General features: G+C 54.6%; 1 protein-coding gene across 4 annotated transcripts in view; it reads right to left on the bottom strand.

Annotated features, from left to right (window-relative positions):
- Nucleotides 1–17250, bottom strand: part of NFIC (nuclear factor I C) — a 68212-nt gene that overhangs the window by 10749 nt on the left and 40213 nt on the right. For 2 of the 4 annotated variants that reach the window (XM_037165284.2, XM_037165282.2), the window contains exons 3-9: nt 16198–16269; nt 12769–12843; nt 11892–12015; nt 11109–11233; nt 4911–5036; nt 2523–2707; nt 1761–1908 (exon numbers count right to left, since the gene is read on the bottom strand). In XM_037165284.2, coding sequence (XP_037021179.1) covers nt 1761–1908; nt 2523–2707; nt 4911–5036; nt 11109–11233; nt 11892–12015; nt 12769–12843; nt 16198–16269 — 855 coding nt within the window. The remainder of the gene's footprint in view (nt 1–1760; nt 1909–2522; nt 2708–4910; nt 5037–11108; nt 11234–11891; nt 12016–12768; nt 12844–16197; nt 16270–17250) is intronic. The other 2 variants (XM_037165285.2, XM_037165286.2) reach the window with 1 other exon arrangement.

Here is a 17250-nt window from a genome sequence, read left to right as displayed (position 1 = left end):
TAATTTTCCTCCTGGAGAGGCATGGGGAAGTCTGGGTATTTGCATCCACATGCATATAGATATTTGTACTTTAATTTCATCCATCACATTTTGTGGGCGAGTGAATAATTCACGGCTGGGCACCACTGTGGGTCGGGGGCCTCAGTCAGGCTGGGGTTAGGGTGCTGGGCCCCTGCATGGTCTTGGCCAGGGTGAAAGCAAGTGGGAGGCAGTGAGGTTGGGAGGCTCTGGGGGGAAGCAGGCTACACTTGTAGTTAAGAACCCAGTGTCAGGAAGAAGAGAAAATCCATGTTTATTCTGCCACTATTAAGTGTCTATTGTATGCCAGATACTGGGCATAATCCCATTGAACCCCCCGTGGCCTCAATGAAACCAACATTATTTTCCCCATTTCACGGATGAGGAAGTACGCAGCCGGTGACCACCGTCACCACATGCTGACTCTACCCTGCCCTTGATGTCACGCTAGACGTTCTCCCTGGTCTATCTCACTGACTTGCTCCCCATCGCCCGACAAGTCCAGTATTGTGACTGACTCATTTTGCGGCTGAGAAAACTGAGGCTCAGAGAGGGGAGGACATTTGCCCAAGGTCACACAGGGAGTGAGCTGCAGAGGCAGGATTTGAACCCAAGGTCCCGCACTGCATCTGGTGTTCAGACAAAGCCTGTCTGTACCTGAAGCTGCCCTGGGTCTTGGCAGGCAGCGGTTGCTGGGGGCAGGGGGCACTTCATGGAAGGAAGGGGGCCAAGGGGGCCCAGATGGAACTGCTGGCCGCTCTTGCTTGGGTGAGGTCAGGAGTCTTATTTGGGGAGTGAGGAAGAGAGACACTCAAAAGGGGGATGAGGGGCAGAATGAGACCCCGGGGAGAAGCCTGGGGGCTCTGAGACTGCCTGCGCAATGGGGGTTGCTCAGCCCAGGAGGAGGCAGGACAGATGCTCTGGGGGTGCTGGGAGGATGGAGGGGTCAGTGGCTCTGAGCGAGGCAGCCTGGTGAAGTGTACTCGGCCCACCCAGGCCTGCTCTGGGATCTGGGCAGAGCCCCTGCTGATGGGCAGACCCAAGACGGTGAATCTGGGTGTGGCTTCCCCGCCTGGCGCAGCTCCAGATGGGACAAGTGAATGTGTGAGGGGAGGCCAGTGAGCTGTAATCTGGAGATACACCCAGAGGGCAGAAAATTCTAGAAGGTGAGGAGACCAATCCAGGGGCTTCTGCCAGGCTACCACCTGGGGCCACATCAAGAACAGCAAGTTCTACAAGGCAAAGTAGCTCACCCAGGGCCTTCTCAGGGGTCGGGCAAGAAGGTGGGGACTGTCCCATCCATGCCTATGGCTCATTCAGATCACTGGCAAGAACAGGGCCTATTGTGGTTCTTTTTTCTCAGGAACTTGGTACTCTGGAATTTTTATGTAAAATGTCCTGATTTGAACACAATAACAGGTCCTCAATTTCCAAGAAGGGCAGCTGGGGGCCAGGCCTGGCCCTCTGGCCACCATTTGCAGGTCTTCGTCTGTTGTCAGTGGCTTATTGCACAGAGGAAGGCTCAGGGGTCCAGAGTGGGCACATAGGAACCCCAGGCCACGTGGAGCAGGCCATGGACTTGCCCCTGCCATCTCCTAAGGCTTGTATCTGGGAACCCACAGAACCTGCCAGTACCCGCCAGGCTGGGCCTGAGCCCCCAACCCCAGCAGTCGGGGAGGGGAGTGGAGGGGGCCCCTTGGGGACGCCCGCCCTGCCACAGGCACCACTTCCCGAGTGCTTACAGGGTGAGGTTGGTGACGTGCTTCCTCCCTCGTGGGTGGGTTTGGTGGCAGGGGGAAGCGCCAGTCTCGGCAGCCCAGGGGGCGGGGGTGCCAGCATCTGAGCGGAAAGGCAGTGACTGGACATTTTGAGCTGACCACTTCCATTTAACTGGGGGGAACAGAGAGACAGGCGGTTAAGGTGGTGGCACCCCCTCTGCCTCAGGCTGCTGTCCGAGGTCCTGCCGGGGGACGGGGCTGGAAGGCCTGGATGGGTTTGGTGGGTGTGGCCGCAGGCCTCCAGCCTCCTGGGACTGCGCTCCCTTTGTCTCCTCCTTCCGCCACTTTGTACCCACTCGCTGTCCTTCCACGAGATGCCGCCTCATCCTCAACAACACAGGTTGACCTCATGGGTGGTCCCTACACTTTTCCTCATTCACTACCAGGACCTAGCCACCCACCACCTGCCAGCAGTTCCAAAATCCAAAAAGCTCAACACCAAAAGCTTTCTGTGGAAGTCTGGCAGAAGCAGCCCTGAGCTGCAGCCACAGGACCATGTTTGAAGCAGTTCATAAAATGCATGCTGTCAACTCTAACACCTGGAAAGCCCGAATTCTGAACCGGCCCAGCTCCGAGAGCTTCAGAAGAGAACTGTGGACCTCCAACCGTCGGAAAACCACTGGACATGGAGATGCACACCAGAAGGCTGCCTGAGACAGCCCAGGGCCCCAGGGAGGTGGCCTGGAGCCCAGCGCCGGCGGGCCGGTCTGCACCCTCCACACTCACCGGTCCAGGCTGTTGGCTGGCCGGGTCACAGGCCAGTGAGACGAGATCTTTGAGCGGGTCCTGGGGGTTGAGGTGAGGCGGGTAGCGGATGGCTGTGTGAGGAAAGTAGGTGGAGGCCGTCTGGGGCAGGATGGAGGTGGTGGGGAAGTGCAGGGCTGAGGACGGGTGAGGGCTCCGGGCGATCCCTGTGGAGACAGAGAGGGGCGGTTACTGGGGGCCCCGGCTCACCCGCTCTGCTCTCTGGCTGCGTTGGCACGCCGCACCTGCACCGCGTGTATTTGATGATAATGGGAGCAGTGGGACCCAGCAGCAGCCTTGAAGGCCAGGCCTCGGGGTCAGTCCCAGACCAAACTTGCTGACTTTCATGGAAAACCCTTGGAGTTCCAGTGTCATCCTTGTTTTCTGTGTGTTCATTTGAAACAGAGAATGACACCGTGGCTCTCAGATGTTATGTCCTCTGCCCCAGGCCACACGGCAGGCAGACGAGACCGGGTTGGAGCCCAGGCCGTCTGGCCCTGGGGACCCACACCCAGCCCTGGGCTTAGCTAGCTCTTTTTGTAAAGGGCTGAGTGGTCCATTTTTTTCAACTGAGATATAATTTGCATATTATACAGGGGTGGGCAAGAGTTAGCCCCACTACCTCAGGAGGCAGGGGTGCTAACCCAAGCAGGTCACTGAAATTCGGGTTTGTTTACTGATTTTCCAAGACTACAAGAATGTGTAAATAATGACGGCTGGCAATTGGAGAATTTACAAGATGTTACCTAAGTGCACTATGCCACTGTGACATTCTTTTTAATCCTCACCCGAGGACTGAGTTTAAGGGGGGCGGTGGAGCGAGGGAGAGAAACACTGATGTGAGAGAGGAACATCGACAGATTGCCTGTCATAAGCACCTGGACTGGGGACAAACCTGCAACTTAAGGCATTTGCCTCAACTGGGAATTGAACCCGTGACTTTCCGGTTTATGGGACGATGCTCCAACCAACTGAGCCACACCAGCTAGGACCGCGGTGACATTCTTTTGAGTTAGTCAGGCTACCGTGTAATGGTAATAACCTGCGTGCCTTTTTTCATGCAAACAACTGCTGACCTGTTGCTGCCCAGTCCTGCCCAGTTCACCTTTTCAGCCCATGCAAATCCGGCACATTCCCAGAGCTGCCCGGCCGTCACCACGCCCTCCTGTAGGAAATGCTCATCACCCCCCAAAGAAGTCCCTATTCCATCAGCAGTTATCCAAAACGTCACCCTCCCCGGCCCCTGGCGGCCACTTTCTGTCTCTGTGGCTGTGCCTGTGCCTGTTCTGGACGTTTCGCACAAACGGACTCGCACACACACCCTGTGGCCTTTGTGTCTGGCTCCTCTCACCGGGCATCGCGTGGTCCAGGTTCATCTGCGATGTAGCGGGTACCAGAGCCTCGCTCCTTTCCATAACTGAGTAACATTTCATGGTGGTGTTTGTTTTTCCTTTTTCTAAACAAGTTGGCAACTTTTCGTATGTTCACTCTAATTCCAGAACATTCCTACTACCCAAAAAGAAGCCCTGTGCCCCTTCTCTGTCACTCTCCTTTTGTCCCCAGTCCGCGGCTAGACAGTAAATATTTTCGGCTTTTTACCATCTTGTCCCTGCTGCAGCCACTCAACATGGCCCTTGTGGCCTGAGAGCCACCACAGGATGAGTGCAGCCGTGGCTCCATAAAATTTCTGTATAAGAACAGGCTCTGACGGCCGCGGTTTGCCGGACAATGGTCCAAACCGCTGCTCCAGGACTTCTTCCGCCTCCCAGTGCGTGTGTCTGCCCTGGTACGGGGCTAAACTGTTATCCTAACAGCAGGGTGACAGGCAACATTTGAGAGTTCACCGCAGTTTAACTCAGCCCTAACGACAGCTCTGGGAGGGGGAGCCCCGGCTGACAGGTGACGTTAGGGAGGGCCCAGTGCCGAGCACCTGGCTCGGCTTACCCCCCAGGACTGCCAGAGTCTGTTTCCCTCTGTCATCAGAGTGACAGTTCCTGTCTGTGTGGCCAGGAGTGCACCTGTATCCCCTGCGTGGCCTGTGCCTGGCCACGCGCCAGGAGCATCTACCTCCTCCTGTGACCACCCAACACCATCACCTGTCTGTGGGCGGAGTGCAGCATAAGGGAAGCAGGTTGAGGGGCAGCCACAGGCTGGTGCCTCCTTCTCTTGCAAAAGGGGAAACTGAGGCCCAAGGAGACAGAGTCAAGCCTGGGCGCTCCCCGAATGGCGCCTCCAGGCTGCCTTGCTGGGCAGGGAGGCTGTAACAAAAGGACTCCTGCTCAGACGGCTGGTCCTGGTTGGGCTCCCCAGGCCTCCAGGGGACTGAAGAGAGTGCCTCGCCCCCGCCCCACCTGGGGCCCAGGAGCTCACCGCTGTGCACTGCTATGACGGGCCGGTGGTGCTGGGTGAAGCTGGAGAGACGCGGTGAGTCCTGGGGAGACGGGCTGTTGAAAGGTGATTTGTCCATCTCTGTTTTCTTCACCGGGGATGAGATGCCTGTGTTGAGGGGGGTCAGAGGGTCACAGGGCTGCAGGCCACTCCCAAGACCCCAGCCTCTCTACCGGACCCCCTGCTTCTCTCCTAGCAGTCTGTGGGTAAGGGGCTGGGGGAGCCATTTTATAGATGGAGCAAAGCAAGGCTCAGAGCAGAGAAGGGAGCCACCCAAGGGTCCATAGCTTTAATGCCAATGTGGGTCCCTGATATCCCAACCTGGCCCCCTACCTTCTCTCTTTCCAGAGATAAGTCCTCCCAGGGGACGTCAGAGCCCCAGAGAAGGCAGCAGGGTGAGCAAATGGGGGGGGGGGTCCCTGGTGAGCTGAGAGGACACAGATAAGCACCAGAGCTACTGTGCTTGCACTCCCTAATCCTCACAGGGGACAGGAAAGGCCCTTCCTTGCAGAGTCATTGCGGGGTTCACATGAAATACAATGTATGAAATACAATGTATGAAACCATTAGACCCACGCCTGGCACATACCCACTTGCTGGAATGACTTGCTTATTGTCATTCCCCTGAAGATGGAGGCCTCACTACCTCCCCTGCTCTGGCCCTCAGGAACCATGACAATCCAGCCCCTTGCACCTTCTTGATGAATGAATGAATGAATGAATGAATGAATGAATGGTGTAAAACAGGCACATGGAGAATCCATGGAGACCCTGGCACAGAGCAAATACTGGCTCAGGAAGGAGCTGCTGTCATCATGATACATAGGACAGACCACACCAGGGCTGGGCTCACGTTAGCCCGTGTGGTCTTAGATGTTAGAAGAAATGTGAGTGCCCCTCGCTTTCTTTCCTTCCTGCACTCCCCCCTCTACCATCCTCTGAATGTGAGAGCTAAGGGTGGTAGTGTGCCCCTCAAAAAATGCAGCATCCTGGGCCTGGCCCCACCCCTGGCACTGGCATCTCAAAGAAGTGGGGCCAGGAGATGGATATATTTAGAAATTATTTTTAAAATGTATTTTAGAGTAAAATGTCCCCACTGAGAGCATGATGCAGTCTGACTTTCCTGCCACCCAGCACAAGGGCCCCTGCTCCGGGAACTGCCCCTCAGCACTGCTGACACCAGAGCCGTCCCAGGCACTGTGGGGTGCTGAGCGGCATCCCTGGCTGCCACCCACTCGATGCCAGGAGTCCTCCCCACCCCCATGTGCCAGCCATGTATGTCCCTAGCCATCGCCCAGGGCTCCCCATGGGCGGTCACCCCAGTAGGAGCCCCGTCTTCCTCTGAGGCGTGCTGTCACTGTTTCTGGGGTCTGCTGCCCAGGGCTCGGGGTGTGGGCATCTGTACTTGTTCCCTGGCCCTGTCCTGCCCAGCACGCTGTCTCACCCTTTCCCTGTGGCATTTCCACGCAGGGAGAGTCCTGTCTTCTCCAACAGCATAGCTTGGGGTGAACCAGATCTGGGAACCAGGCCCCCGGATGACTCAGGCTGTCACCTGCTTTTGCTGTTACAAATCCCTCCTGCCCTCAATGGCCCTGAGGACGCACTGTGCTGTCTGAATGAGGAAATCCTGGCATGTGGGCCAGCAAAGCCTTGGGAGCCAGAGCCTGGTCCTTCCCAGGGAACAGGAGCAGCTAGTGGGACAGAGAGCTGAGGACAGGAGGGGAGGCTGGCTCTGTAGACTGTGCGTGTGTGTGTGTAGGAGGGGTGGTGTGCTTTCTGCTGGCGCAGGGCTGCGGCAGAACCAGGTTAGTGCTGTCAGACGCTCACTTAGGAGGACTTCCTAGAACAGCCTGTCCTGGATGGAAATAGCTTGGCGTGGACCCGCCCCTCCTGAGCTTCCTGAGATGGGGCCTGTGGAAGCCAGGACAGGACATGGGAGGGGGAGCCCGGCAGGTGCTGCGAGAATAAGAGAATAACCATTCGTGCTCCTGGGCAGGCTCCAGAGGGCCCTGAGCATGCACCCCCACGCTGGGGCATTCCCTGTTTGTTTAGCAAATGGGCCTGCAATGCTCCCATTTGAGCTATTGCTGTCACTTAACACATCCTCCTTCTAAGCACCTGCCCCTCCTTTTAACCTGTAATAGCCCCCTCATCTGAGCGGCCATCTTTCTGTCCGTACACACGGCTGCCAGTCCCTACCGGAGCAGCCTGTAAGCCCCACTGGAGATACACACGTGCCTGTCTGTCTCACTAAAGCACACACTCTAGAAAGAGCAGGCAGGCCCGCACATCTCCCATCCGAGCATCTGTTTGTAGAACAAACAAGGCCACCCCCACTGGACTGCCAGCTCCACTGTGGGTTAATCGAGTGTGATGTAAAGGAAGCAGGCTGAGGGGCAACCCACAGGCTGTGGGGGTGTCCACTCCAGCTGAGTGCGGGCTCGCCAGGGCCTCAGAACACACAAGGCAGTCAACAAGAGTATGTAGTGGATGGAGTGCTTGAATCTGCTGAGACCAGCTGTCATTCAGGGGCATTTACTATGCATTAAGGCCTCTCTCCCTTGGCACTGTGGACACTGGGGACAACCACAGATGTCCTCAGACATTGCCCAGCATCCGCTGGGGGCAAAGTCACCCTAAGTGCGGACCCTTTCTGAGCCTCCTCTCACATCGTCCTCTCAATTACCCTGTGAGAGGCTTCCAGGAGTCACCCCCATTTCACAGATGTGGTGACTAAGGCCTGGCGGGAGGTCACTTGCCCAAGGCCACAGGGTCAAAAAGTGGTGGAGCTGGGATTCAAACCCAACTCTGTAACTCCACAGGCCATGCTCTACCCTATAGGGGGCAGGGGAGAGAGCCAGAGAGCCGGGATGGGGGTGTTGCTTGCTTCACTATGTGAAGGGCCTAACTCCCCAGAAGGGACATAGAAGCAGCAAAAACGAAGCACCCTGGGAGCTGAGCACAGGATGCCCTCTTTCTGCCCCACCTGTCTGAGTAATCAGGGAAGGCCTCTGGAGGAGGTGGCCAGGGGGAGAAAGGGCACTCCGGGCCCAGGCGTAGACAGGGCAATGGCCTGGAGGGAGGCCGACTTATGGGGTCTGAAAGATGTGGCTGCAGGGGTCTTGCCTGGGCGGAGACGGCATGACCTCCTTCTGACCTCTAAGCAACAGAGTGAGGCCCCTGGAGTTGGTTAGCTGAGCACTGCCCTTGGCAGCCACAACAGAAGGGAGAGAGTGCTCCAATCAGCTTAATCCCCTTAATGAGCAGCTAATTGGGGGCTGTCTAGACAGGAAGCTGGAGGAAACCAGGAGGAGAAAGAGAAGGAGGGGAAAGGAGGAGGAGGGGGGAAAGAGGACACATGTATCCATCTTCTCTACTAGGCTGTGAGCACCTGAAGGGCAGGGACAGACATATAGCAGGGTTTTTAGTGAGGCTCCCCTAGGAGGGAGTGAGTTTGCCATCACCAGAGACAACCAATGGAAGCTGGAGGGGAACAGACTGCCTGTAATGTGCTCTTCCAGCTCCCTAATTCCCCCATTCCACACCAGAGGCTGGTACAGGGTTCCTTCTTGTTCCGCCACTGGTGCCACTCAGCTCTCAGGGCAGGAAGGTCAGACCAAGCCACAGTGACTCGCTCTAACATTTCCTTCCTTTTAAAACTTTGCTTTTCTTTTTTGAGCTTCCTGAATTGAAAGCTAGGTTCATTATTTCTGATCTTGCTCTAATCAATACTTAAGGCTATAATTTTACCTCTCAGGGCTGCTATGGCTACATCACAGAGTCTGTCTTTCATGTCTAAATACTATATATTTTACACTTCAATCACAGAGTTACTGAGAAGTGTTTTTGAGTTCCCAATCAGTAAATGACAGGGAAGAAGTCTTCCAATATCTGCTCTACCCTCAGTAACAGAACCCTTAAATTTTAGAAGGGCACATAATTGACTACAATAAGACTACAGCTCCCAGGGTCCCTTGTAGCAAAGTACGGTCACGTGACTCAGGGACATAGAGATAAGCGGTTGTGATTAAGTGCATCTTCAGAGAATTATTTTTAAAGGGAGAGGACATGCCCAGTCTTGACCCTTCTTCTTTCCTGCCGGCTGGAAGGCAGAAGCAGTTGTTTTGGACCATGAGGTGGAAATGAAAACCTCATTTCGTGAAATAAAAGGTAGGAGTTACTTTACATCACACTTGCCACGGTTACTGATGGCTGGACATTTCTTGTAAGAGAAATACATTGCCCTTTTGAGTTTCTGTTTCTCACAATCAAATTTAAGGCTTACTGAATACAGGGTCTTTTTTTTTCCCCAAAGGGAAACTTTTAAAAAGATTTTCTTTATTTTTAGAGAGAAATGGAAGGAGAAAGAGTGGAAGAGAAACATCAGCTCACACACCCCCAACCAGGGGCCCAGCCCACAACCCAGGCATGTGCCCCAACCAGGAATAGAGCCCGTGACTTTTTTGGTTCTCAGGATGATGCCCAACCCACTGAGCCATACCAGTCAGGGCTGAATTCGGGGTCTTTATAGAGACCAACCTGGCAGAGACAGGGAACCCACAGAGACCCTCTGACCCATAAACTAGAACTTGATGAATACAGACAAGTCCTCCAAAATAGGTACCTGCTTTGGGAGTACACACCATGGAAGAAAGAGGACCCTTGAGACCTCAAAAGTAACAACCCAAAGTGTTAGAGACCAATTCAGAGAGATGGGAATTTTATAAAATATGAGCAACAATAAACTCTACTGTTTCCTGGGTAGTTATCATGCATCATACAGATGCTCTATGCACATTCTACCACTTCGTCCTTCCAACTTTCTGAAAGAAGACTTATCTCATCACTCCCATTTTGGAATGAGAAAACTGAGGCTCAGGTAAGCTACCTGCCCAAGGTTACACAGCCCACACAGTGAGTCAAGGGCGAAACTGGGAGTAGAACCCAGGTCTCTCTGATGACTGACCCTGCCCTCTTCATTGTAATGTTCCTTTCCAGGAACCCTGTAGATAGTGCACTTTGTGCAGGCAGATCTTTATTAAAAAGCAGGATCTACAGGTATAGGGAGAAAGAGAGGAAAGGGGGAGGAGAAAACAGATCCTAAGGTTTCCTGGGTCCTTGTTATGTGACAGGCCAGTTCCAGGGACATCAGATGTATTGATTTACTTAATCCCCACAACACTACTACAAGCTGAGTCCTGCAGATATTAACGTCCCTTTTTCACAAGTGAGAAAACCAAGGTTCAGAGGTGGGGTCACTAGGAAGCTATAGGGACTGGTGGACTCTAGAGTCTATGTTCATAACCACTAGGTTATCTCCTGGGGTGAGCCCTTAATAAGGGATAAGGGACTAGATAGAATGATGCGTCTAAAATTGCGAAACACAGACCTTGCTGATAAGCCCAGAGATAACAGTGACGCCTGCTCCAAAGTAACGCAAGCCTGAGGACCACTTTGCACACCATTTCTTTAGTCACGGATGCCAGTCCGCTAGAAAAAAACCTTAACGCGAAAAGGGATTTTTCAGATGAGAACCGTGCTGGAGACTGGGGGAGATGATATGCAAAGAATCCCCAGGAGTTAGCACTCAACAGAAAAGAGACACTTCAGAACTGCTGCCCATGAGAAAGAGTCTGGAGAAGACCCTGTGAAGACAGAAGAGCAATAGAACAAAATCCCCCTGGAAAAGGTCACTATGAGAAAAAAGACGGGGCTCCTACAGAACTGGAATCACAAAGGGGATCGATCCCATGGAGATAGGAATCTCGTAAACACAGGAACTTCACGAAGGACCCCACTGAGATGGGATCCTACAACTCAGGACCCTCTAGATGAAGACCATGGAACACTCCAGGAAGAAGCACCTTGTTGATCAGAATCACTATAAAGTCAATTCTATAAATCAATAACCCCACTGAGATTTGCCCCTGCCTAGCAAAGAACAGGAAGTCGGGCGAGGAAGAGACTCCGCCCCCCCCCCCCCCCCCCGGCCCAGGGCGGAACCCAAAAGCTCCGAAACTTCAGCCCGAACGCAAGCGCGTAACTACAATTACCGTGGGGCCTTACGGACCCAGACCCGCTTCCCGCCCTCTGGCGCGCGCGCAGTGCCTGCTGGGATACGTAGTCCCTGCCGCAGAACCCTGACCGGAAAACCGGTTTCACTCTCGCCGCCAGCCCCACCTCCTTCCATGTCTTCCGTCCAGTTTCGGCTGCTACTCGTGGGAGAGCTGGGCGACGTGTAGTAATCGCCGCCAGGGCTTGTGTCCACGTCTTCCTCCATCGAGCCCGATTTGTGCCGTTTGCTCCTGAGGGGTGAGGAAAGAAGAATGCAAGCCGGTTACCACGGAGATGTGGGCGGAGGCGGCGGGTTTTGCTAATTTCCGATCCTTATAGGGCGGGGCGAGAAGGGTGCTCTCGCGAGACATCATGCAGCCACAGACTCATCCAGTGCCCTTAACACCTGTTTCAACCTGCAGATAACACCTAGGGCCAGAGGCGGGGAGAGACTCAGCTGAGGTCACACAGCAAGCGAGCAGAATGCTGACTAAAGACTTAAGGCCTGGCCAGTCACTTGGCCTACTGTAATCCCCAGAACAACTGGTAGGATTATGATCCCTTTTTACAGATGAGGAAACAGAGGCAAACACGATGACACCAGTTTTTGCTGACATGTGCTGTGTGACCATGTGACCATGAGTTCATGGTCACACAGCACATGTCAGCAAAAACTGGTGTCTTCATTCCCATGGAGTCTCAAGGGTTGGGCCTGCAGGACTCAAGCCCAGAGTGGGATGACAGGGCTGGGGAAATGCGCACTTGGGGCTTGGTTTTGAAGGATGAGTAAGTGTTTCCTAAGTGGACCATGAAAACAAGCATTTCAGGGAAAGGAATCAATCACCTGCGGCCAGGTGATGGTAGGCAAGAGGTCATGAAATGCCCAGAGATGAGGACCCAAGCACGTACCCACTGGAGGAAGTGCTGGGTAGCGTTCTTCTCATGCCGGTGCTGGCTGGATTCAGGTCATATGCCAGGTGCCCCTGCAGCTCCCCCAGGGAGAAGTTGGGTCCTGTTCCAGTCACCACAGGTGCTGCAGAGAGAGACAGGGGAGAATGAAGGAAGGAGTAAAGTCCAGGGCTGCAATTTGCCCTGGAGCAGTGGGGAGAACCCCTTCTTAAATTGGCCTTGTTCCTAATTTGGCTGAAACTGGTTTTATTCAATGAATCAAAAGACCAAGGCCATCAAAAGAGGCGAAGGTCATGCTGTGAGGCAGAGGCATAGCCAAAGCTGGAGCCCAAATTTTCCAACACATCCAGAGGCTGATCTGGACAGGACAACAATGGTCAGGGTTAAGTAGAACTCCCTGGGATGGGATTCAAATGGGGTTGTCTGAGGGAACGGGGTGAGTTCCTAATAGGTTTATAGGGAAGGCAAGGGGGCAGGAAGCAAAATGGGGGTTAGGGCCTCCTGGGGCTCCCCTCTGGGACAGGGCGGGGGAGACCCCAGGAAGGAGGGACTCTGGGAAGGTTTTTCAGCCCCTCCACCCAACATTTGGAGTCTGTTTCCTGGGAAGAAGCATGTCATCCTGATCCTGAGTTCTGGAAAGGGCCTGGATACTGCCCTTCCTAGAAACCTTGGCTTGATGACAGGGTAGCTGGAGAGAACGAGGAGGGAAGTGGAGGGTGATGGGTTCTTCCTCCTCCCTGAGCCCCTCCCCTCTCCCTGAGAACCTTTCCCTTATGGAGCCTCCATCCTGAAGCTCCTTCTGCTCTCCAACACCCCTCCTCCTGAACAAGCCCCTTCCCTCTCTGGGTCTCAGCCTAGGGTGTGTGGGAGCACTCACTCCTGGACACTTGGATGAGCTCGGTGACACTGAACACACCGGAGGTGACGAAGCTCTCCTGGAAGTCAGTTGTGTCTGCAACAGGGAAAGAATGGGCATCAGTGGGTCTGTTTCCCTCAGTCAACACCCTGGTGCTGCCCAGACTCTGGGAGTGGAAACCAGCCTGGGCAGTCACCTCCCCATCCCTGAAGCCCTGCAATGGTGGGGCTATCCAGCTAAGCCTCTCCACCTGGATGGGGGTCCCTCTGCCCTTACACCTCTAAAGTGGATGTTCCTATTATTTGCAGTCAGCCTCCCTTTCTCTGGGGATTCGGGGCTCCCCAAGATGCAGCAGACTGCAAGCAGAGGCCAGATCCTGGTTCATCCACTCAGTAGTGGTCTTGGGCAAATCCCTTCCCCTCCATGCTAATCTCGAAAATAGGAACCTATACCCTGTTGTCCGAGCAGCTGTGAGATACGAACCAAAATATCGAGGAGGGGTAGGCTTGCTTTCCTCGAATCAGTCATCACCCTAGGCAATGCTGCCATTTAGTGTCCTCCCTCCAGACAGAGCTTCACAGACACAGGGCTGTCTCTGTCTAGGCCACGCCTTGTCCTCAGTGCCTAGACCAAAGCCTGGCAGAAAGGCTCACAACCACAGGCTGAATGGAGGGTTCGCAGATAGCAATTAAAATCCTGTGTCCCCAGAGGGACTCTCCTCTCTGGGCTGGGATGGTTAGTACATAAGTGTTCACAGCAACATGACTCACAAAAGCCCAAACTGGAAACAACCCGGTGTCCGTGGATGGATGAATACGTAAACCCACTGTGGTCTCTCCAGGCAGTGGACTATTACTCAGCCATGAAAAGGAATGGAGCACTGACACTCGCTATATCGTGGATGGACCTTGAACACATGGTGTTCAGGGGGAGAAGCCAGACACAAAAGACCACACCATGTGTGATTCCATTTATGTGAAATGCCCAGAACAGACAATTCCACAGAGATAGAGAGTTAGTTTGTGGTTGCCAGGGGCTGGGCAGTGACTACTAAGGGGGAATGAGGTTTCTTTTGGGGTGGTGGAATGTGCTAGAACTAGAAAGCGGTGATGGTCACACAACATTGTGGATATACTTACTGCCACTGAACGTTCCATTTTAATATGGTTAAAGTGAAACAATTTATCTTACGTGTATTTTATCACAATACAGAAAAACACTTCGATCGCTCTAAGTCCAACATGAGCTGTGTCAGGCAGGGCTGGGGAAGCGTACTGGGAAGGGGGCCTATCTTACACACGGGGCTCAGAGAAAGCCTCACTGAGAGAGTAACGTTTCACCAAGACCTCAGGGTGCTACCGGTGGACAGCAGGAATACATGAGTTAACGTTTGTTAAGTGCCAAGGACAGCATGTGGCACGGGGTAATGGCCCTGTGAGTGTTGCTACTCTGGTTAGGATGATCATAAATGTGATGTTTGGCCTGGGGGCCACAAAGTTCCTGGTGGCCAGAACAGCCTGTGCAAAGGCCCAGGGGTTGGAACATATTTGTCAAGTTGGAGGCCAACAGGGCTGGAGTGGAAAGAGCTTCTGATTCCTTTCCATTCTATGGGCTCTGCTCCCAGCTCTGCTAAAGGGAGAGTGGTCAGAGAGGACAGGGGATGGGCAGGCAGGAATCTCTAGGCTTGGGCAGGAGTGTGTGCTGGGAGCAGTTCTTGTGGCCCCTAGGGGGCAGCACTGGCCACAGGGAGCTCACTATAATGCTCACTTCCCCAGCTGTCTGACATCCTGGAGAGTCCAGGAACCAGTCTTCCTGGTTACAAGCTTTGTGCTCACCATTTATTGAGCACTTACTAGCTTCCCAGGTTCATGCTGGGAGGCTCAAGGCCACAACATCCCAGGGAGGACAGGGCAGTGGACCCCCAGTATCCAAGGCAAGTGGCCATGGCTGCTTCCTGCTGACCCAACTGGCCAGCTGGTGTCAGCAGGCCCCTCTGCCCTCCCCCACCGGTGTTTCCTGTTTGTGCAGCACTCGCCCAGCTCCATCTCCAGGGGACTCCCTGGCGGGCCAGGGAGGAAGTGATTTCTTCCACCAGACACTGGAGCTCCGCAGGGGACCAGGCCAACCCTGTACAGCTGACCCCTCCTTCCTTGAACATCTGGTTTAGAGGGAGGCTCCTGGGGATCTCAGGAGGCCAAGGAGGACTCCGGTCAGAGGTGACCAGTGAGGAGTGGCCTGGGGGCCTGTGAATCTCCTGGAACCAGCCAGCCTCCCTGGGCATGGCTGTGCCAGCCCATCCAACGGGACTCCCTCACACGGCGGCCGTTCCTTCCTTCCCTCCTCTGCAGCTCTCCTCCTTTCTTGTCCCTGATGTACCATCTCTTCACTTTCTCTTTTTCTCCCACTTCATGCTTCCCTCCCTCCTTTCTTTCTCTCTACAAATATTTATGGAGCACCTGCTCTGTACCAGATTCTATTCCAGGCACTGAGGACACACTAATAAGACAGACAAAAACCTGTGCCCTCAAGGAGGTCATGTTCCGTTGGGGAAGGCAAGCAAACACATACGCAACCACTAACTGTCTCTGAAGGACATAAAAAACACAGAGCGCTGATCAATCGAGAGTGGCTGAGGCTGCTTGAGCTGAGGGGGCTCAGGGAAGAGCTCTTTGAGAGGGATGCGTCTGAGCTGAGACCTGGGAGATCTGGAGAGAGAGACAGCAGGTACCCATCCAAGCAGAGGTCACAGCACATGCAAAGGCCCCAAGTCAGGACAGTGCCTGGCATGTTAAGGAACAAGGAGCCCTATGTCGCTGGAGCAGAGTGAGCAAGAGGGAGAGAAGGAAGAGGAGGGCGGGGAGGACAGGGTGGGGGGCAGGTTGTGCAGAGCCTTGTGGGAAGGACTTGGGCTCACGCCCCACCTGAAGGTGGGAGCTCTGGAGGGCTTTGGGCAGAGGAGGGTTGTGACCTACCCCAGGTGGTCCCAGGCATCCCCTGGTCACTTTGAGCAAGACAGACTGTAGTGATCGGGATGGGGGACAGAAGCAACTTCTAAACCCTTCCCATTCTTTGGGGGCTCTGCTCCCAGCCCTGCTTCAAGCAAATTCCCCCACTTTCCACCTCCCAAAATAGAATGGACTTGTCCCACATATTGTTAAATGTCCCATGGGACTGTAGGGCCCTCTACAGGGCCTCTCTGGTGAGGTGAGTACCTCTGAGCCCTGACGCTCCCTGGGTGGCACCTTAACCTCTCTGATCTCAGCTTCCTCACGGGCAAAGTGGCGCACAGCCGCTCCCCCAGGGCAGAGCTGTGAGGAGTACACCATTCCTGTGTGTGAGGCGCCCACACAGCCGCCAGAGCACATGAGGGGTGCTCAGGCTCTAGCTTCCAAATAAAAGATGGGGAAGGGGCCTTGCGCCCCACCCCTCAAGTGAGTTCCCCAGACTCACCCAGAGTGATGGGCTTGCTGTCCTCCTGGTCGGAGCCCATCCCGGCCCGGGGACTGCCGCTCTGCTCCGCATCTGCAAAGAGAAGGAAGGGGTGGTGATGCAGGATAGCCCCTGAACACGTGAGGCCCTGGGGTCTCTGCTTGGTCCTCTCCCTTGGCTGCTGCCCCAGAAGGCCACAGAGGTCTGGCCTGGCACCTGCAGACATCAGCGCAGGTCCCCAGGGCTCATGTGCACCCACGTGCTGGAATGTGGTCTCACACACAGGGCGAGAAGCTTTGTGCAGGGGCTGGTTCGGTAGAGGGTTAGAGCTCCTCTCTTATGAGCCTCAGTCTCCTCATCCGTGAAATGGGGTAACTCATTCAATCCTGCCTTGGCCCTAGGAGGTAGAGGCTGCCATGCCCATCTTACAGATGGGGAAACTGAGGGCAAGAGAAATGAATCCTCGGACCCTCTCCCCTTGGCTTCTGCCCTTGATGTCCTGAGGGTTCAGCCTCAGTCTTGGGGTGCCACTCAGGACCTCCAGAAAAAGGGCCAAGAGGTGTTCCTCTGCGGCTGCAATGCCCCCCGCCCGCCTGGCTTGAGGGCTCCCTTCTGCCCCAGCACCCGCCCATCCATCTTATCTAAAAATAATCAGGCTCCTTGGCAGACGAGTGTAGCAGACAGACGCTGAGCTCAGCTCTTATTGGCTCCAGGAGCCTGGATGGAGAGTGATCACGCCAGCTCCCTCTGCAGCCCCCACATCCACCCAGGACCAGGCTAAGGGGGGCACATGGCCAAGTTCAGCTGGATGGAGCCCAGGACCCACTCATTTTGTCCCTCAGGTCAAACAGAAAGGTGGTGGGAATCACCATTGAATACCAGAGAGAGAGAATTGCATCCCCACACTGGCCCGCCATACCCCAGAGCCGGAAGTGATCACTGTGTGACCTTAGACACGTCACTTAACTGTTGAGAGTTGTTGTTTTCTCTTCTTTCAAATGGGTGTGAGCACCGCCCAGGCCTGATGGGGTTGCCAGGAGGTGGCAAGGAGACAACACATACGACGTGCTCCGG

This window comes from Artibeus jamaicensis, unplaced genomic scaffold (genome assembly GCF_021234435.1).
Source record: "Artibeus jamaicensis isolate MK-2021 breed Jamaican fruit bat unplaced genomic scaffold, CSHL_Jam_final scaffold_537, whole genome shotgun sequence".
Lineage (NCBI taxonomy): Eukaryota > Metazoa > Chordata > Mammalia > Chiroptera > Phyllostomidae > Artibeus > Artibeus jamaicensis.
The sequence above is the reverse complement of the archived record's forward strand: the minus strand, read 5'-3'. Positions and strand labels throughout refer to the sequence as shown.